General features: G+C 42.5%; 1 protein-coding gene across 6 annotated transcripts in view; it reads left to right on the forward strand.

Moving 5' to 3' along the window:
• Positions 1 to 22204, forward strand: part of ABCC5 (ATP binding cassette subfamily C member 5) — an 87713-nt gene that overhangs the window by 18093 nt on the left and 47416 nt on the right. Inside the window, exons 3-7 of one of the 6 annotated variants that reach the window (XM_075938121.1) lie at positions 13934 to 14091; positions 14323 to 14478; positions 16381 to 16528; positions 21077 to 21310; positions 21408 to 21581. In XM_075938121.1, the coding sequence (XP_075794236.1) occupies positions 13934 to 14091; positions 14323 to 14478; positions 16381 to 16528; positions 21077 to 21310; positions 21408 to 21581 (870 nt within the window). Of the gene's footprint in view, positions 1 to 13933; positions 14092 to 14322; positions 14479 to 16380; positions 16529 to 16628; positions 21311 to 21407; positions 21582 to 22204 lie in introns of those variants that run through there. The other 5 variants (XM_075938128.1, XM_075938127.1, XM_075938126.1 and 2 more) reach the window with 5 other exon arrangements.

The raw sequence follows: 22204 nt of genomic DNA on the forward strand, positions 1-22204 counted from the left end.
TGCTCTTTTGTGGGGTTTTCTGTAAAATGAAATGATGCCTTCCAGTAATCTGTGAGTTGACCCACATCTCCTCATTTTTTTTAAGACCTGGAATTTTAAAGATACAATTTTAAGGCCCGTATATGTTCTTTGCATCCATGTAGTGTAAATTAGTGATAGTGAATAGTTTTATGTTGATAGTGAATAGTTTTATGTTATGGATAAGTCAGGTAGTCAAGATATTTATTAAAACAAATCTACCTGTTTGTGAATATGTATATAATGGTCAGGTCCTAGGTACATATTCCTACATGTGGTTTAAATACTCCACCGAAAGCAGTTAACATTTAATGGCCATTTCTAAACACACTCAACTCATGTTCAGAACTGATCAGACCTTCTATAGCTCAGGGTTTCCCAGCCTATGGGTCGGGACCGAAATATGGGTCACCATTGCATTTCAAAAGGGTCGTCCCAGGTGGCTCTAACCTCCATCTTCCCCCTGTTTTTGAATTGCTTTGGGTCACCCAGTCTTCCTGAATTGTCAAAATGGGTCCCCATCTGGAAAAGGTTGGGAACTGCTGCTTGAATTCACTCCCTGATTCCTAGGCACCAAAATCCTCTAGTACAGTGTTTCCCAATTTTTTTTTGACCACGGAACCCTTTCAAACTCAGAAAAATTTCAAGGAACCCCTAGCCAGGGATTAAGTTTGTCGAGAGAAAAAAAAAAAAAAAAAAAACACACACAGACTGCCAGTACACCACAATTGGTAGTAATAAGATGCTAAATACGGTCATGAGATCACCATTCATTTAAATTCAACATATTGAATAGAACGCCATTCATTTATATTCAACAAAAATCATATTAAATATAGTTTTATTTTTTGTATATCAAATAATAATTATATTCATAGTTTTCAATGCGAAGAGTGGTTTTTCTTTTCTTGGCAAATTCTTTTTATATTTGGTTTAATACTAGAAAGTTGGATTCGCATATCTGGCGCAGCATTCAGTCGATTTCTGTATTTCGTTTTCATTGCTGCATAGTTCGAGAACCCAGTTTTGTACAAGTATGTACTGGCAAAGGGTAACAGCTGATGAATTGCGCGTCTTGATAAAGATGAATATTCTTGACTTTGACATAAGTCACTCCAAAATGTAATCAGAAACTTCTTTAAATTTTTGTATTAATTGGCCATCTGAAGCGATTTCAATTAGGTTTTCATAATCTTGTGTAGAAAAACTGACTGGCTTTTCTGTTAAACTTAATGGATTTCGAATCCAGTTATTGTTGTCATTGATGTTTGGAAAATATTTGTTCATGTATAAATCGCGGAGATGATCTGCAATGTCGCTGCGAATATCTTCATCAAGTTTGTATCCATTTTCTTCAAGGAAATCATTCAGAGTTGGTAAACAATCCAAATAATTTCGTCCTACAGATGAGATCCAAAACTGTAGCTTCCGTGACAATGACAAAATTTTGTCTTTCGCATTAAAAATATTTACATTCTTTCCTTGCAGCGACAGATTTACTTCATTTAGTTTTGTAAAGATGTCTGCAAGATACGCAACTCTAGATAACCACAAAAAGTCTGTTAAATGATCAGACAGTTGGAATTTGTGATCCATCAGATTTGCGGAGAGCTCATGATGCAATTCAAATAATCTAACCGGCACTTTTCCTCGCGATAGCCACCTGACTTCTTCTGTATGTAGAAGCAGGGCTGTGTGCTGACTACCCATATCTTCACACATAATTTTGAACAGTCTTGATTGTAATGGTCGAGTTTTTATATAATTAATAATCTGTACTGCTTCGTCCAACACATTTTTAAGAGGGAGAAATATTCTTAACTACCAGAGCGTGTCTGGAGAATGCAGTGACTGCTGGTGCAGTTTGGTGCTACATTTTTTATTCGTGTTACAGCGCCAGCCACTGTTCCTACCATTGCTTTGGCACCATCACTGCACACATCAGCACATTTTTCCCAGCTTATTTGATGTGTTTTCATAAAGTTATTGATACAATTGAATATATTCTCACCAGTTGTATTGGTTTGCAAAAATTCACATAAGTAAGTCTTCTTCAATAGAACTATTAAAATCATAACAGACAAATACAAGCAGAACTGCAAGACCTGCAACGTCAGTGGTCTCGTCTTAATTGTAATGCATATGCATGACATAAATGCAGCCGAAAAATAAGCTCCTTCTCGATGTCAGCAGCAAGATCGTGACTACGACATGTGACGGTATTGTTTGATAGTGGCACAGCCTCAACTTTTTTAATAGACTCCTGATCCAACATACGCATCACAATCTTTTGCACATGGTTTTATGAGTGATTCCCCAATAGTGTGTGCTTCTTCGGTGAGCGATATACGATAGCTTACTTTGTAAGATGCCTCTGTTGTATTTTCATTATCAAAATTGGCAATTCTTGACATGAAGAGTTTACTTTTTTCAAGCTTAAAAAAACTAATGTCTTTATCTTTGTATTCTGGATGGTTTGTTTCAAAATGTCTTCGCAATTTAGCAGGTACTAAACAACTATTAGATAATATTTTGTTGCACACTACACAGTGGGCACCTGGAGCATCTTCATTTCCATTGCTTGTGAATCCAAATGCCAAATAGTCCTCACAATACCTGTGTTTCTTATTAGTCAGCTGAAATTTTTCATAATTAACTTGAGCTGCCTCAGTATTTTCCTTGCTGGTTTCAGTAAAAATATTGGAGTTTGAAGTACTCACTTTAAAGAGAAAAGTTCCTTCTTTTAACCAACGATCCATGGGGAATTTTGATATTAGATTGAATTCTTAAACTTAGTCTCACACACAGGAGCCACGTGTCCTCACAGTGTGTATGGGGATTTGTTCCGATCCTCACAGTGAGTAGGAGTTCTGGTGTTCCACTCACTGATAGTACTCCCTCCCCCCCCCCCCCCCCCACATGCTGCCTTTACCAAGGGACCTAGCAGCAGCAACAGCTGCTTGTCCCGCTTCTGCCCAATCAACCCAAGATCCCTCTCCCGCGTCCCCCGCTGCCGCTCTGCTTTTACCACCGGACCTAGCAGCAGCAACAGCTGCTTGTCCCGCTTCTGCCCGATCAACCCAAGATCCTTCTCCCGCATCTGCCGCTCTGCTTTTTCTGGTGGTAAAAGCAGAGCAGCAGCAGGAGAGGGATCTTGGGTTGATCGGGCAGAAGCGGGACAAGCAACTGTTGCTGCTGCTAGGTCTGGTGGTAAAAGCAGAGCGGCAGCGGGGGACGCGGGAGATGTCTGAAAGGGGAGCGGGGAAGGAGCCAGCGTCTTTGCGTGCCGGGCTCCTCTGTCTCTTTATGGGTGGGGGGAGGGGAGCGTTCGGGTTCTCGCGGAACCCTTACGTTCACTTTGCGGAACCCCAGGGTTCCGCGGAGCACCATTTGGGAAACACTGCTCTAGTACCTGTGTTTTAATCTTAATGGCATTTACATGCCCTTACTTTGACACTGTATATGTGTGGTTTTGTAGTGGAAGCATTCACTTTTAGCCTGGCTCAGAAAATAAGCAACCACACATAGGAAGAGGCCTTTAGTGATGGTGATCCCCAAATCACATGTCATGGCAGTGTGTGGGCTTATAGGGGATGATTGGATTTTCAGTATCTGTCTCCGGAGAGCTTCAATGCAAATCTGAACAGTTAATTGGTTTTCAAGTTGCTCACTTGAATAGAAAAGTTACATTGCCTCTGAATTGAGATGGGTGGGTGGAACATACTAAGCTGTTTTTCATTTCTCCTGCAGTGGTGCAGCTGAAACTAAGAGGCACCATGACATTTTCGTGCACTCTTCCATTACATGTAACTGGGAAGGACGTGAAGTGAAAAGCTGCATAACCAACACTGTATATGTCAGGAATCACAGGTTATGTGCCTGCTATGATGCCTAGGACAAAAATCCAGGAATGAAAGTCTGTCTCATCCCTTTTCATACATATGCATTAGGTCAGGGCTACTCAACATGTGGCCCACGGGCCAGCAGAGTGCTCAACATGTGGCACGTTCCATGGCGAGGCATCTCCCAGGCAGGGTGAGCACTGAAAGACACAAGTGGACGGGCTGGCTGGAACAGACCGGTACAGGGTGTCGGCGTTTCTAGCCCCCAGGGAGGAGGTTCCGGGAGCACCGGGGCATTGTGGGAAGAGCTGGCTGCTTAGCCTTGTGGGTAGAGCCTGAGAGATGCTGACTGGCTCGCACTGGCTACATTTGGGTCCGATGCTGCGGCTTAAGGCTTAATCTTAGTTTCATTCACACTGTCAGGCGTGAATACAATCTGCATATACTTGCATGTATATGCAACCGCACTTAAGTTGCGGCCCTCCACGTGTGCTGTGAGTATCATTGTGGCCCTGGGGGCTTCCAAAGTGAGTTGCCCTGCATTAGGTGAATGCATTGTTTCAGTGACCTGTCAAAAACATGCAGACATTAAACACACACTCATTGTGTCACAACACTTTGCTGTGAATGTCTTGTGGGTCAAGGAAGGAGTGTAGGTGCTCAGGTGGCTAAATAATGCTTCCCCCTTTCCCCGTAGAAGGTGAAAATGGGAAATAAAAGTCCTCTTTTTCCCACTGAGGTCTTTGGTGGTGGGCTACACTGCACATTGATGTATTGGTTATATAATTAAATACAAATTATGCAATGAGCTTGTTGAAACTATCCTGTTTTTATAGCTACAGCTTAGATAATCAGAAGAAAATTGGCCGGGAGGTGTGAGGACAGACTGGTGTAGCTGCAAGTTTGCGCAGTCTGAACAAAAGAAAATCCAGGAGGGGAAAAAACTGTAACACTAATCCTCTAAGAAAAACTTAATTGTAACACTTCCCTGCCCCCATGCAAAACAAACTAACACTAGCTTTGAAGCCTAGCCCAGTAAGGAAGTGGACAGTAAGAGATGCTGTTAATATCATACTCCTAAAGCTCTGTTTATCCCGGAGTTCTGCTGTACACAGAGTGCATGTAGAGTGCAAATAGGCCGATGTCCCTGGAGTAGTAGTGGCAGATAAACCATCCTGTTCTGTTCCTTGCAATAAATGCAGCTCTGCCAATGCACTTAATCCTGAGCTACAGTCCTGCTGCTATGTTAGTCCTTGTTTGACCCCTTTTACATGGACTCCAGTTGCAGGAGTGAGTGCACATGGTTGTCTGTGCTTTTGTGTGAGAACTGGTTTAGGGACATGTTCTTGTTTCTTGTGTAAAAATGCTTCTTGATGTACTCTCGGGCCTGAAAAAATAATGGAATTGCAGTCGGCGGAGTCTCTGGGGCCAAACGAGTGTAGGTAATTGATGATACCAGTAAACTAGTCAGATAAAACTCTTAGCCATTTCAATCTCTTAATTGTAGACAAGATCCCAGAAGAATTTTATACACAGACTAGTTCTCCATTTTGACCAGGCAGCTCCCGAGTGGTCTGTGATCCCCTACATAGTTGGAGTGGGAGTGGGGAGATTTCTGGGTTGGGCTTGCCCAATGCATAACCCCACCCATTTCCCCTCATTCTGGGACACTACATGGGACAGAAGCTCTCAAGTCTAAAGATGAGGAAGAGATCAGGCTCAGCTCCCTAGACCCATCACCTGGACCCAGTGGTCCATTCCCTCTGACTTCCTCCCCCCCCCCTTTCTGGGGAAAACAGGCTTCTCCTGCTACCAACTTAATGCAGTTAGTCCCATGGTTCACATAGTAGTGATCTGTGCTGTGGTGTTGAAGGTTCAGGTTTCCAACCTGTGCAATTCCTTTTGGAGGGTCTGCCTTATTACAGTTACACATAATATAATTAAACAAAACAAAGTCTCCTGGGAAATAACTTTTGCCTGAAAGTTGGGAAACCCCAGTAAAAAGGCAACTGTAATTTGTCTCCTGTGCACTTATAGATTTATATATTCTTTACTAATATGACACATTGCTATCACAGGTCCCACCTTACTCAAGTCACAGGATGGATGTGCAAAAGGCATCTCTAAACCTGTCACTTCTTAACTAATTGAGGGTGTGACTTTGCAATCTAGATTTGCTTTTAAGGTATCTATATTTAAATACTATATCACCCCCAACCCTGCAATAGCAAGATAGATTAAATAAATAAATGGTGATTGCCTAATTCATAGACTTTGTCAGAAGGGACCATTATGATCATCTAGTCTGACCCCCTGTACAGTGCAGGCCACAGAATCTTACCCACCCCCTCCTAGAATAATCCTCTCACCGATATCTCAGATATTGAAGCCTTCAAATACTTTGAAGACCCCAAGATGCAGAGAATCCTCCAGCTGTGATCTGTGCCCCATGCTACAGAGGAAGGCGAAAAACCTCCAGGGCCTCTGCCAGTCTACCCTGGAGGAAAATTCCTTCCTGACCCCAAATATAGCGATCAGCTAAACCCTGAGCACGACTCACCAGCCAAACACCCAGAAAGTTCTCTCCTAGAACTGGAAGGGACCTTGAAAGGTCATCAAGTCCAGTCCCCTGCCTTCATAGCAGGACCAAGTACCATCCCTGACAATTTTTGCCCCAAATCCCTAAATGGCCACCACAAGGATTGAACTCACAACACTGGGTTTAGCAGGCCAATGGTCAAACCACTGAGCTATCCCTCCCATGCTTCTAGTGAATTAGAAGAAGTATGGCAGGAATTACCCTACTTATTGGTATGCATGCCCACAGCTCAGATGTCTTTGACTCCAGCAGATGCTAGTGGAAGCCGCTGCCTTCATATATTTGCTGATGTATAAGCTGCCTTTACTTTCCAAGTAAAATAAAAGAAATTGGTGCAGCAGTGAGCGATCAGTCCAGACAGTGTGCTTAACAAATAATATCAATTTAGAGTTCAGAAGCCCAGGGCAACATTATTTGATAGCCTTGTTTTAGCTAAGTTTGCTGTGCATTGATAGTACAATCAGTATGTGTGTGTTATGGAAGTCTTTCATGTGCCCAGAAACCTCGTTGTGCTGACACAAAGGCAACACTGCATCCTCACCACTGTAGCGCTTCAGTGTAGCCACTCACTACTGGGATAGGAGGGGTTCTCCCATTGCTGTAGGTAATCCACCTCCCTGAGAGGTGGTAGTTAGGTCAGTGGAAGAATTCTTGTGTCCACCTACTTCTCTCTACACCAGGGATGAGGCTAGCTTAACTACATTGCCAGGGGGTGAATTTTTCACACCCCCAAATGATGTAGCTGGGCCAATTTAACATTTTAAAACTGCTTGCTTTTAATGGCTTTTTAAAAGCAGTTTCTATTCATGTACTATTTAGTCACTTCTGTGCATGCTGAGAGAAATTCTGTGGAGTGATAGCTCAGGGTAACCAAATAGTTTCCATAGTGTTTGCTTAAAAATGTCTTTGGATTGTCTAGAATTTGAGAGAAAGGTGTGTGTGTGGGGGGGGAGTCAATATCTTATTAGAGCAACTTCTCTTGGGGTACGTCTAGACTACCGCGTTTTGTCGACAGAAGTTTTGTCGACAGATACTGTCGACAAAACTTCCGTCGACAAAGAGCGTCCAGACACATTGAGTTCTGTCGACAAAGCAAGTTGCTTTGTCGACAGAACTCCGTAGTCTGGACGCAATGTTACAGGCAATAACACCTTCTGTCGACAGAGTTCTGTCGACAGAAGGTGTTATGCCTCGTAAAATGAGGTATACCAGCGTCGACAAAACTGCTGAGTTCTGTCGACGTTATGTCGACAGAACTCAGCAGTAGTGTAGACGCTGGTATAGTTTTGTCGACAAAAGTCCACTTTTGTCGACAAAACTAGGTAGTCTAGACACACCCTTGGTGAAAGAGACAAGTTATTCAGCTTACTTAGGCTCTTCAGATCTGGGAAGGTGTCACAGCTAAATACAAGGTGGAACAGAATGTTAAGCATAACGGGTTGTCCTAACCATGAGGGATGGGCAGCAGCCTGGGGACTAAGGAGTTAACTATGTCCCTTGTACCTAGCCAGGTAGTGGACAGCCAATACAAATGCAGGTAGGGATTTCAAACTAAGAAAAGGGAATTTTTGGGTTTTCTCTCCTTTGTCTCTGATCCAGTTTTGCTTTCTAGATACTGAGGGAGACAGAAGACATGTCTCTCTCCAAGAAAAAGACTCTTCATAATGTGTAAGTAGAGTAAAGTCTAGATATATCTGTCAGGTTTTATTGTTTTCTGGTTTGGGAATTTGGCTGTCTGTGCTGTTACAGATGGTTTTTCCTCTCTTTTACAACTAAGTTTTGGCCCATGGGGGAATCTTTCATGAGTATATAAATTTGGTGACTCTTACCATCTAGCCATTCCAACTATGGTTGTAACTGGAGTATTGTTTTGATAATAAAAGTTCCTTCTTTTTTTAATTAACCTGGTATTGGTTCATTTCTGTGTCCTGTGTGGGATCTGCATGCCTCTGATGAGGGGAGAGCAATCACAGACTGCAGCTTGTATTTTCTCTTTTCTTTTCAGGCTCTTTAGAGAAAAGAGCTTGGGGTGCCATGGGGTTGGTTTCAAGTGTCCACCCCTGTTTGTGGGTTCAAAAGCCATTGATGGTGGCAGCGGATTTCCCCAAAACCTGGGTATTAGGATTTTGGGGAGAGTTTTTGTACCAAAGCCTGTAGCGATCAGGTTTTGGGTTGTTTTTGTGGGCTTCCACTTCTGCAGTCATCGTGCTACAGTGGGGAATAGCTTTGACAGGGGTTAACAAATTGCAAGAGGCTGCTCAAGGCAAAGGAGACAGTTACCACTTTGGCAATCCTAGGACAAAGGACTCTGAGGGGTAGCTGCGTTAGTCTGTAACCAAAAAAACCCTTAAACAACAATGGTCCTGTAGCACCTTAGACTAACAAAAATATATAAGTAGTATCAGAAGCTTCAGGGGGTAGCCGAGTTAGTCTGTATAGGATAAACTTAAACAACAAAAGATCTGGTAGCACTTCATAGACTCACAAAACATGTAGATGGTATCATAAGCTTTCATGGGCACAGCCCACTTCTTCAGATGACTGGAGTTATGAGTTTAGGATGTGCAGACCCAAAATAAATAGGGGAGAAGGGAGAGAGGGGAAGGAAAAAGTAGTAGCGTGAGCTTTCGCAGGCAAAACCCACTTCTTTAGATTAGGGATTTTAGGAAGTGAGAAATTAGCTATTTGTGTAGTTGATAGAATTTCTATTGACTACATTATTAGTTAAGGGAGGAAACCTCAGTCCTAGCTCGCACCGGGTCTGGGAGCTACCCCCTGCTTCAGCTCTGCAGTTTAATTGCAGAGGGGGTAGGTCCAGGGCTCAGCGCGAACCAGGATTGAGCCAGACTTACTCAGTCCCAGCTCGTGCCGGGTCCAGCAGCTCCTGTCCGGAGGCGGGGGGGGAGGGGTCCCAGCACAGACCTGGGACTTCCTGCGGGCCAGGGCTGGCTGTGAACAGAGGCTGCCACAAAACAGCCTCTGCATGCAGTGAGCTTGGGCCCTCTGCAGACAGAGGCTGCTTTGCCGCAGCTTCCCTTGCCCCCCCTGCACTGCTGCCTCTTGTAGAAGCAGCAGCAGCAGCACAGGGTGGGGAAGGTGGCACCACAGAGATGGTGCTGAGGGGAACCGGATTTTAAAAGCCAGCTCCCCCCAGCACTGACTCCTTCTCCTTCCTTCCCTGCACCTTGGTTACAGAGGTAGTGGCGGGTGGGGAATGCAAGTGGTCGAAAAGTCAGCTTAAGCCTAGGCTTATTGGTTAGTCAACTACTCCCTTACATCCCTATTTCAGATGGAGTTTGATTGTTGTAATGAGCCATAAGTACTTATCTTTATTGAGTCTGTGACTTTTAGTGTGTAGCTAAGTTCTGAATTTAAGCTTCCAGACTTGTCTTTTGAAGGTAACTTGCAGGTTTTCTTTGGGACAAGAATTGCAAGAACAAATAGGGAGTGATTGTTTTGCAGAAAGTGTTTAGCCCTGGTTAATATGGTGTGTTTTGTCACTTGTGATTTATCATTTCTGTGCAAGTTCATTCAGGAGTGCAGGGAGTGTGTCGTTACACTGACATAGTTGTTGTTGGGATCTTGGGCGCTGACTGGGGTGCACTACATATTGTGATCATCTGCAGGACCCATGGATTTTGTGAAGAGTGGTGATTCACAGACCATGCTGATCATTCTGCAGGGTTTGCATCTACTCTGGCAGGGTGTGGGGTTTGAGTTGGCGTGTCTTGATCTGTGAGGAGTTTTCTTCTGATGACAAGCTTAAGAGTTTGGGGAATTGCTTGAATGCCAGAAAGGGGGTTTGGGAAAGATTTATTTCAGAAAGAGGCTTCCCATTGAGTTTGGTTTGTAATAGTTTAATGATACCTCATTTGGATTCCAGTGTGGGGCCATAGGTGACAACTAGGGATGTCTGGCTGGTGAGGTTTTTTTATTCTCTATTGGAGTAGGTTCCCTCGGGGTCTTAGGGTGACCTGTTCCATGATGGGGTCTACTTGTCTGGTGGGGCATCCCTGTTTAATGAGAGCAGTTGTAAGTGTGTTAAGGTGTATACCATGGATATTCTTCTTGGAGCATATTCTGTAGTATCTGAGTGCCTGGGTGTAGATAAGATTTCTTTGTGCATTTGGGAGGTTACTAGGTCTGTGACGGTAAGCATGGTGACTGGCAAATGTCTTGTCTTGTATATAGCTGTCTTAATGTTCCATTGCTGGAGTTGATTGTGATGTCCAAGAAGTTGATGCTGGTGTGTGTGGGAGTGATCTAGAGAAAGTTGGGTGGATGAATGTTGGTTATTGAAGTTGTGGTGGAAATTTGAGGGAGTCCCAAAGATGAGTATGTCATTGGCATGTATCATTTGTTTTGTGGTGCATTTGTTCAGAAATTCTTCCTTGAAAGGACTCATAAAGAAGTTGATGTATTGGGGATCTGCCATGGATTAGACCAAGTGGTGGCTGTTGAATGTAAAATTGTTAATGGTGAGAATGACATGGATGAGTTTGGCAAAGTTTGGGGTGAATATCTGAGTCTTGTCTGTTGTCCTGTAGATATTTGAAGCAGACAGCGATGACCTCATGGTAGGGGATGTTGGTGCATAAGGGACATGGTATCCACGGTGGCAAAAAATTTCTGATGGAGGTTGTTTCTGGAGGAAGTCAACTGTTCTGGAAGAAGCTGATCAGTGGTTTGAGGATGGTTTCTGTGCATAGTCATTCAGTAACAGCGTTGTGGTAGGTAATGCATCTGCTTGGGTTGTCCTGTCTGCAGATCTTGGGAAGCAAGTAGAAGACTCTGGGACTTATGGGGGAATGAGGTTGTGGCATTTCTCTTCCAGGTGTTTGGGGAAAGATTTGATTATATCCGTAGGTTCTTGAGCGTATTGTGCTCTGGGGGAGTTTTTCTGAGCTTTTTATAGTAGGGGTGGTGGTGGAGAGTTGTCAGTTGGCCTTGTTGACAGTCATCACATTTGAAGACTACAATAGAGCCCTCTTTGTCTGGTGGTTGGATTATTCCAAGGACTGTGTAGCAGTCCTTTGAGTGGCGAGAGAATGCAATGGATATAATGTTTAAGGATTTCACAGACAGGCGACCCCCAGCCCCACCCCGAAGCAATCAATGTAATGCTTAAGTGTATGGTTTCATAGGGATATGACTCTGTTTCCTTATGACTGTTGGTGGGGACGTGTCAGTAGCAGGTGGTGTCATCTTTGCTGTGAAAAAATATTTGTGGCAGCATCAGCAAAATAGTTTATTTGGTTCGCCACATGTTAGTGTGGTATTGGGTTCTATGGTGTGGGTAGAAGTTCAGGCCCTGGGAGGGTGCTGAAAAATCAGCTCTGGTTAGGTAAGTGTAGAGCTGCTGGTGCTGGGGTGTCTGTGTGGTGGGTTGTGGTATCAAGGAAAGCTTCTGTGCATAGTGCTATTTATGCTCCACGTGACATGAAAGTGACACAGATCTGTGCTGATATATTTGAGGAAAATAACTTGCTGGATGCAGCAGTAAGGAGGGTCTAACCGATCTTGGCTGTTACTTGTTAAACGAAGAGTGAATGTTGATTTGGGTAGGTTTAGTAGGAAGGTGTTGCCCACAAGAAGTGAGTCAGTTGCATTATATTAAATAAAACTTTTCACTCAGCCTTCAGTTTGTGCATATGCCTGAGTCACCACACATTCATCTTGCTATAACCTTCCTCTGTCCTCTTCTCAGACTCTCTGCTGTTAGCTACCTTCTGTCCGAGAGGGCAGCGTGCTTAGATGCAAGATGGAACGCTCTTTGGGGGAGGGACCATGTATTTCCGAAAGGCTTTCTGCAGTGGGCCTGACCTACTTTGGGGTGCTATTTAAATACATGAAGGGTGAATTTTTTTTCCCCCCCTCTGAATGTATTGTCCTTGTCTCTCTTTTATGTGTTGGGGTTATATGGAGACCCACTAATGTAATGCTTGCATGTTCTTGGATTATGAGCTTGAATCTGACAAATATCAACATATCTAAGAGTTATATAACCAGAGAGAATGGGAATCAAATGCTTGTTGTTCATGGCCTTGTAGGACCGTTAACCCAGAGGATATCCTGTTTCAGGAGACTTCTACCTAGCTACAGCTGATATTTTCAAAGAAGTAGAATAATCTCACCATTGATCAAGCAGTTAATGGGGAAGTGGGTGGGTTGTTTCTGTGTGAAAAGTGGTAAAGGTTTTAAAGTCAGGATTCTGTACAAAGCATCCTGGTCTAAGAACTAGGGGTATGTCTAGACTACAGGCTTTTGTCGATAGAAGTTTTGTAGACAGATACTGTCAACAAAGCATCTGTCGACAAAAAGCATCTAGACTACAGCCAGTTCTGTCGACAAAGCAAGCTGCTTTGTCGACATGACAGTGTAGATGCAAAGGACAGTGAAGATGCAATAATGCCTTCTCGCAACAGAACTCTGTTGACAAAAGGCGTTATTCCTCGTAGAATGAGGTTTACCGCCGTCGACAAAACTGAGTTCTGTCGATGTTATGTCGACAGAACTCAGAGGCAGTGTAAATGCAGATATAGTTTTGTCGACAAAAGTCCACTTTTGTCGACAAAACCCTGTAGTCTGGACACACCCTAGATTACTTCGTTATGAGGTTTTTTCATGTAAATGAGCTTTTTCTTGCTTCCAATTAAAGTTAGTGGGAGCAGTACTGAGCCTTGGGAGTTAGTGTACATTTTAGCAATATATCCTTCAGTACCCTTGCCTTTCATTGGATAGCCCTGATCTGTGTTATGAGACTGTAAATGGCAATATTTTGTAGCAATATATCCTTCAGTACCCTTGCCTTTCATTGGATAGCCCTGATCTGTGTTATGAGACTGTAAATGGCAATATTTTGTAAGTAATAAATATACATTGTGTGAAAAAGTATTTCCATTTAACCTGTTGAACTATTGCAAGGAATTTTTGAAACACATGGAACTTAATAGGATTCTGAAAAGGATTAGCCCTGCATATGCATACAGATACTGAGTTACGCTAAGTAGGATACAAGTTAATAAGGTAGGCTAGCCCTCATGTTATAGGCTGTAAGCCAATAACCAACTGCCTGAACTTTGGAAGAGTCCTTTCCATTGGGCATGCTGTTGCATAGTTGTCCATCATGAGTATTTAGTACTGGTCCAGAGACCAGACACAGGACAGGACAGACCACTGTTCTGAGCTAATCTGGCAAGTCTATGTTCTCCATCCTCTGAAGCCTAAAACATATGGCTACCATGCTATTGTTTGAATTGCACTATCCTAGAAATCCAGGGAGCTAAAGCAGAACTAGACTATATGGGAATCCTGTGTTGGTTTGTGACTCCCAAGCTCTCCCTTTGTCCCCAGTGGTCTTGAGCTGCAATGACTGCACTAACAGATGATGAATTGCTGGAGACAGAAATGATTGACTTTCAAGAGTCCCATAATCACCTTACATTTCTGACTTCACTGTTTCGTTTGTAAAAAGGTGGAATGTCAAGATGCCTTGGAGACAGCAGCAAGGGCAGAAGGCCTTCCGCTGGACAGCTCCATGCATTCCCACCTGAGAATGTTGGACGAGGAGCATCACAAGGGCAAATATCACCATGGCTTGAGCTTGCTAAAACCCATACGGACTACTTCCAAGTAAGACCTTGTGCTAAGGAAGAACTGATTTGGAAACCACAGCCTTCTTGAAAATTGTGTGTCGGTGCGATTGCAGCTCTTATATTTGTTGGTTAAAGCTGAAGTGTCCTCTTTGAAAATGTGTTTAGCAAGTATTACTTTGTGTGCCCTATGCAAAATTCTCTTGATACTTGTAATGGGAAGGGATTTTGTTTTTCTTGAAGGATATTGCAGTTTTTTCTCTCTCTTTAGACACCAGCATCCAGTAGACAATGCTGGACTTTTCTCCTGCATGACTTTTTCATGGCTCACTCCTCTGGCTCGTACAGCATACAAGAAAGGAGAGCTTTTTATGGATGATGTGTGGTCTTTGTCAAAGCATGAGTCTTCAGATGTTAACTGTAGAAGGTAAGCTCTCTTGTTCCATATTCTTTTCCCTGTACTCCCTCCTTTTGCAGGCTGACACATACTCTAGCCTGGTGTTTTTGCAGATATTTGCATGAACTGGCATTGGAAAAGCATGTCAAATAGAAAGGGTTTAAGAGGAAGGGATCTTAGTCTTATTTATCGTTCTTGCTCCAGTTCCTTTTGAGATATGCTGGTGTTTCAGCTAGGGATGTAAGTGACTAGTCGACTACCTGATAAGCATATACTTATAGGGTAGTTGACTAGTGATTCAATTACTTGCTTCCCCCTCCCCCTTACTGCCTCTTCCAGAGAGAGGCAGCAGCGGGGGGGGGGGGGGGGAACAGGAGCCAGTGTTGGGGGGGAAACCGGCTTAAAAGCTGGTTCTCCCCAGCACTGTTTCCGTAGGGGCAGGGGAGGAAGAGGCATAGCGGGGGACCAGTTGCGAGCCGGGAATCAGCTGCGGGAACCAATTTCACCACCACCCGCCCCTGAACTTCTGCTTTTTAAATGTATTAAGAGCCACAGTGGGGTTAGCTCCTGGGCCGGGAGCTATCCCTGCTGTGTCTCTGCAGTTCCCCCCCCCCCCATCGACTAATTGAATAATTGATTAGCTTATTACCTGCAATTTAACATCCCTAATCTCAGCCTTACTGTGGGAATCACGCTGCTGTTACTGAGCAGGTTTTGTCCCCCAGGGCCTTTTATAACCATTTTCCCATTTTTGCTCCTTATCAGAACTATTTGGCTACGTCTAGACTGGCCTGATTTTCCGCAAATGCTTTTAACCGAGAAGTTGTCTGTTAAAAGGATTTGCAGAAAAGAGCGTCTAGATTGGCACGGGCGCTTTTTTGCAAAAGCACTTTTTGTGGAAAAGCGTCTGTGCCAATCTAGATGCGCTTTTGTGCAAAAAAGCCCCGATCACCATTTTTGCGATCGGGGCTTTTTTGCGGAAAACAAATCTGAGCTGTCTACACTGGCCCTTTTGCGCAAAAGCTTTGTGCAAAAGGACTTTTGCCCGAACGGGAGCAGCATAGTATTTCCGGAAGAAGTGCTGATTTCTTACATGAGATCGTCAGTGTTCTTGCGGAAATTCAAGCGGCCAGTGTAGACAGCTGGCAAGTTTTTCCGCAAAAGCAGCTGCTTTTGTGGAAAAACTTGCCAGTCTAGACACAGCCTTTGTGTTTTTAAACAAGTGCAGTGTGTGTCAGCCCAGATTCTGAACATGCAATGCTGTGAATTAATGATGAGAAACATTGATACTAACTGAATATAGTCTGATTTATAGGCCAAATCCTGCATTTAGGCTAAATTGTTGTGACCAGTGGGCTATTTACTCCGGGCAAGAGCTATAAGATTTAGTCCAAAGTTTTATTGCATGATAGAGTAGAAAAAGGGGGGAAGTGATGAGATTCCTAATAGGACTCCGGGTAAAGTAAAAAAAATACTCTTAACTTTTTCAGTTCTGCTCTGCCTCTTTGTATGGAGATTCAGGATATAACTATTTTCCCTGGTTGTGTAGAAGATGCTATGCATGTTGTGATACTTGAGGATTTGTGATGTTCAGCCATGTGTGATAGGAGATTTACCAGAGAAGAACCTTTGAGATGACACTTTTTGTCCTGTAAGGAGATTCCTAACAGCATGGCTTGTGCTAGGAATGTAAAAAATTATTAACCGTGTAACTGATAGAATTTCTATTGGTTACATGGTTAACTGCGGCTCTTGCGGGGGAGGGGGTTGCTGCTGCTCCTGGCCCCCCCACCCCCCAGGGACTGCCGCAGCTCCTGGCCCTGTGGGGCTCTTGGGGCTGCCCTAGCTCCTGGGGCCACCCTGGCTCTTAAACTCTTCATATGGCTGCTAACCTGATTAAACTCTTACATCCTTAGTTTGTGCTTCTTTTAGGTTAGAGAGGTTATGGCAGGAAGAACTGAAAGAAACAGGACCCGAAGATGCTTCTCTCCGGAAGGTTGTATGGATCTTCTGCCGCACCAGGCTCATAATTTCCATAGTGTGTCTGATGATCACTCAGCTTGCAGGCTTCAGTGGACCAGTAAGTAATAGCCATCCTTTTTATAACCACCACAGAGGGCTCCATCCCATGGCCAGCTTTAACATGTTAAGATTTCATTACAGGGTCACTGACACATTATGATTAGTTAGAAATATTGGTCCTTACAGTTTGCTGAAAGAAGATGATGATTTCCAGAACGAAGCAGCAATCCAAGATAGCTTTTATCCTGCTGGTGGATCACTTACTGAATGGTGGGACCAGGTTTCTGGCGAGGTAGCAGATTTAGGTGTCCTGAAGAAAAAACACACTTGGCTTTTCTCTGTGGTTTCGAGTGTAGCTTAAAGTTCCTCCTTAACTGGTGTGATCACATTGCACTAAACTCTCTCCTAAAGTTTTTTGCTTTGAGATTGGTAATAATTATTTTGGAGGTAACATTTGAGTAGGCAGGACATCACTTTGTAGAGCATTGGAATTAATAGTGCAGTCTGCAAGAAATTAAACTTAATGGTTCACACTCATTTAAAAACAAAAGGAGACGGGGCTCAGGAGAAGTCTGCAAACTTCGTTATCAGTGCTACAAGGATTAATCAGGCGGGTTATGTTTAGAAATATTAGAATATGGAACTGCCACTGGGAACTGCTGCTGCTTCCACTAGTTAGTAATGAAGATACAACATAGGGGACTTGACATTCACATCATTTTCTTGTCACCTGTTTGTTGCACATTTTGTGCAGATTTACAGTTGCGATCTTGACTAAATTTATTCTCTACAAATTTCCCTTGAGGAGTAGGAGCAGTATTACTGCTTGTAGTACATGTTTCAGTGTGCTGTTAAGATGGAGGTTCATTACTTCGGTAAGTACAACGGGGGTGCATTAGGTAAAAAGTCTTCTAAAATGTTTTTCTTGCTTTTTGAACCTTTTAAAAGTTTGCTTTGTTTCTTGTAATAGGAATAACAATAATTGTTTCCTTGGTCTTGTTTCACAATAATAAATGATAATAACTTGTGCTAATTATGAAACACTTGAACAACCTGTTGGGTGCACTATTAATTATCAAAATGTTGAAATATTAAAGTTTTAACAGAACTAGGTTCTCCCAAGAAGAGCTTCTGTCATTGTTTCACTACAGGGCCCAGTAGCTGCTCTTGTCTTTAGCAGAGAACTTACAGCAGGGTTGTCCCTAATTTCTTTAGTATAATTTTGTCTATTTGTCAGAACCAAACTACTGAATGGAAAAAAACTTCAATAGTTTGGGTTTTTAGGTTCCAATTCATGCTCAAATTGGATGCTTTAAAGTTATCCTTTGAACATTTGCCTGTATCTAGTCAAAATTGGACTGCTCTCTAATGAGGGAAGTGCCCTTTTGGGTTCCATCAATTGGAATGAAAGATGAGACTTTACCACCCTCCCCACTGCTTTTTAAAATGGAAAATGTTGGTGATACACCTGTGCTGTCTCCTCTGAAGTATCAGTGCTTTTTTGTGCTGATACACCCTTTCAGTCTCATTGAAATGAGAAGGGATATTTGGAAAAAGCACTTAGCTTGTCCACTTGTATTGGTGAAAATTACCAAAATGGAGTTAAACTTTTCCCAAACTTGAAAATTCTGAATTGAACTTCCATGACATTGGAATGGGAGTGGAAATGGCATAGTGGTGGTCTCACTAATAAGCACTGTGATGGTTATAACTGGTGGGGGTGCTTATTGGATTTCATAATTGGGCTTCATGCTAGCCAAGAGCTCCTTCAGGAATCCTGCACATCTGGCACATTCTAACTTTGTAGCCTATTCGGGCTTATTTTCCTGTGTCAGAATACCTTGTAATAACCATCAGAATGCAGCAGTGCAAGCGAGATACCTTTTATCTCCAGTTGATATAATTGCTGCCATTTAACCAGCTGCTAAATCTTTTATGTTCAGAACAGGGGGGAGGAGCAAAGACTATTTCTAATTTACTAAACAAAATCAGTTTAACTCCAGGCCTGAACAATTTGTATGTTTGCTCAGAACTAGCCTTCCTGTTTGGGAGATGGGGAAACTTGCTATCTTAGTGGAGTACAGCTTGATCGTTCAGACAGTTATTGGAGGGGGGAGTGGTAAGCTGTTTGAGGTAAGTTTCCCACTCTTCTAGTTCCGCTCCAGTTGCAGCTTGCTTTGTGCTGTCAGATACTGGATGTGGGTGGGGCATCTTTCTCTGTAGTGGAACCAATGACAGAAGCTGTTCTTTAGAATTTTCAGGATGGCTGTATTCTGCGATCAGAATGAGACAGTCAAGCTGGGCAGAATCCAACGCCAAGAGTAAAGGTAAGGTAATGTTTATTCAATGGGAATGCTTAAGACAGCCAAGCAGCTAATACGAACTACTATGGTAACAATCGCAGAAGTACCCCATTAGTTTAAATGTAATTTTTAAAGCTGTGTCTCTAATTTTGTAAAGAACTTTGCTGTTTTTTTCCATTAATCTTCTTCAAATGGAATGTTTTGAAATGTAAATGCTAAATATTGTGACTTCTTCTTTTTCCTCTTTCAAATTCTTTAATCTGCTGTTTCCTCTCTTTTTTTCTTTGAAATTTTTATTTTTTGGTATAATATAAGCATTGTCTTTTATCTCATCACGGGAGATGCTGATTCTATAGAACAGTGCTGAAAAATTGCACTTAAAAGGTTTTGGGAGGAAAGAGACCCCAGGAAACATCTGCTATCTTTACACACCTTTCCTTGGAGACTTTCAGCAGTGCTGTGGGGGTGCGAGAAAATGCTTGCTGCGCTGCGATCATGCTGAGTTACAGCTCGTGAGGAAAAAGGGGGCTTTTTGACTCCCACTACTCAGTGACTCAGTTGTGTATGTTGGATTGAGTACGCGAAAAGACGCCAATAATCTTCTCATTAGTAACTGCAAACCAACTATGCAGTTGAGGCCAAAACAGTTGATGTAAAGCTATATATAAGTGAGGAAAAATCTGGAATACAGTAGTTCTGTGAATGTGAGCTCCTCACATTTGATCAGGGACTAGTGAGTAAATTTCTCGATGAGCCCTTTCAGAACCTGATGGACATCTGGCTTTAATTCACACTTCGAAAATGAATAAGCAAAACTATATACAGCATGTTTCCTTGGTTCTGGGATACAGAATCAGCCACTTCAGGACAAATGCATTCAACCTCCATTTTTATCTGTTGTTCAGTGCTGGGTTGTAGCTGCTGTTACCTTTGCTGAAGTAGTGCCTTTTTGTTTTTCCTCCCTGCTCACGCTATGCAGAACTCTTATTTGCAAAACCTATTTTAGCCAAGAGGACTTCAACTGACTGTGAAAGGCTTTCCAAATCATTTCTTTGATCTCTCAAATTTTTGACATTTTGTTGTGTTGTGGGCAAAGGTAATTCTCAGCTCTGTATAAAAGTACCAACATCTAATCGTATAAACACCAACGTCTTTGAGCATCTTTGTTGAAAAGCCTTCTTTAGAAAATCGGTGAGGCCTTATTGTAGTATACCTTTTAAACCAAATTTCAGAATCCCTGGAGCCTGCCTGATTAGTACTGCAAGTTTCACTCTCTTCTCGGACTTTGTGAACATATATCGGTTCTGTTTTGTATCTTTAATTTTGTGTGTGTAGTTTTAACTTAGTTTGTGTCAAAGGCTAGACTGTTTGTTAGGTATTAGCCTTTTATAATTATCTTGTATGTTCAGATTGTATGTTTATGCGATGCTCTTGTTGTACAGTGTTTGTGAGATGTTGCCCATTTTAACATGGCACTTTATTGTTTTTAAATAAAAGACTGTTATATCGCAGTTGGTAGTATTTAATATTGCTGATGAATGTTATTTATATATTATACTATACTATGCTGTTGACTAACTCACAACTGGAGGTGGGAATCGGAGGTTCTTTGGGCTGCTCTATCTTTCGGCAGGTGATGTTTGAAATGTGATTCCTGAGGTAAAATATTTTTGTTTTTGGAAGCGGGAGGTGGGTGGTGGGACAGCTTTTTTTTTTTTTTTAAATAGTCTGGTGTCGCTTACCTATGTTTTCTGCTTGTTCTTTTCTTTACTATTAAACTGCTGATGTTTATTTTCAGGAATGTTTTGCAAATGTCCTTCTCACTCTTCCCCAGTACAACTGTAGGTACACTGTTCCTTTTTATCAAATAAGCACGTTTGATGCAAAGAAAAAAGGTCTTAATGTCGCATAAAGGAATGTCTTTTAATGTGTTCAAATGTGTATATATATGCAGACTATTTTAAACTTTTTTCTATATGATAAAGCATTTCTTTTAACTAACTGACAGATTTATGTTAAGTTAGAAGACATGAAGAATTAGAAGTTTGTTGCAAGGAATGAGGTTCCAAATTTAAATCCCCCCATAACTGCTAAATTTGACTTTCTGCTTTGCTCTCAACAGGGCTTTGTGTAACAGTACTGTGTGTATTGACCATTTTTTATTTCTAGAAAGAAGATTCCATATAATACAAATTGCTCATTGAAACACAAAGTAGCCCACTCATTTCTAACTTAACATAAGTTGTTGCATGGTGCCTCTGGTACAGTGGGATGTTCATGCGAGTTTGCATTTTTTCCTGTAGGCGTTTGTGGTGAAACATCTCTTGGAATACACACAGCGAAGTGAGTCCAACCTGCAGTACAGCTTGCTGTTAATTTTTGGCATCTTAATGACGGAAATAGTGCGCTCCTGGTCCTTGGCTCTTACCTGGGCTTTAAACTATCGCACTGGGGTCAGACTGCGGGGGGCTATTCTGACAATGGCGTTCAAGAAAATTCTCAAGCTGAAGAATATCAAGGAGAAGTCTCTGGGGGAGGTGAGCTACAGGACCCTGTTGGAAATTACCATAGAAAGAGGATAGTTGTTGATTACCTCCTCCTGAGGCTAACCCTTATGTTGTTTGTGTTTTTCAGCTCATAAACATCTGTTCCACTGATGGGCACAGAATGTTTGAGGCTGCCGCAGTTGGCAGTTTGCTGGCTGGGGGCCCAATCATTGCCATCTTAGGCATGGTTTATAATGTCATTATTCTAGGACCAACAGCCTTCTTGGGATCTGCTGTCTTTATCCTCTTCTACCCAGCAATGGTGAGTAAGCGGCACTCAAACTCTTGTACAAAATAGCCTGGAAATATTCTTGAAATGTGCTTCCTGCTTCACTCCAAGAATATAAGTATTTGTGTACAGAATGGAAGGTGTTGATGGATACTGGGTTAAATCCCTTCAGGCTCCTGCAAGAATTTAGAAGACATTAAAAAGTAAAAGTTCAGAGAAGGGATGTACTTGACTACTCGCTCCCCCTCTTGCTGCCTCTGTATCAGAGGCAGCAAGGGGGTGGGAAAACAGGAGCTGATGCTGCGGGGGAGCTGGCTTAAGAGCTGTATCAACTACATGATTAGTCAGTTACCCACCTCTTAACATCGTTAGTTCAGAGGCAAGAAAATCAAATGATAAAGAGAATTTAGAAATAACAATAGAAGTGACTGATGGAAGGAAATTTTGGTGAGTTGAAAGTAGAAATCGGCAACTAAATCCTGATGTGATACACTTCCAGGCTGGATTTTGTAATTCACTGCATTTGGGATTGAAGGTGAACAATGCAGATTCTCCAGCTTGTTCAGAACATGGTGCCTTACTTCCACAGCAGGCCGGGAAGCCAAGAGCACACCATTCCTGTCCTCCACATCCTCTTTTGGTTTCCGATTAAACTT

Source organism: Pelodiscus sinensis, chromosome 10, assembly GCF_049634645.1.
Source record: "Pelodiscus sinensis isolate JC-2024 chromosome 10, ASM4963464v1, whole genome shotgun sequence".
NCBI lineage: Eukaryota > Metazoa > Chordata > Testudines > Trionychidae > Pelodiscus > Pelodiscus sinensis.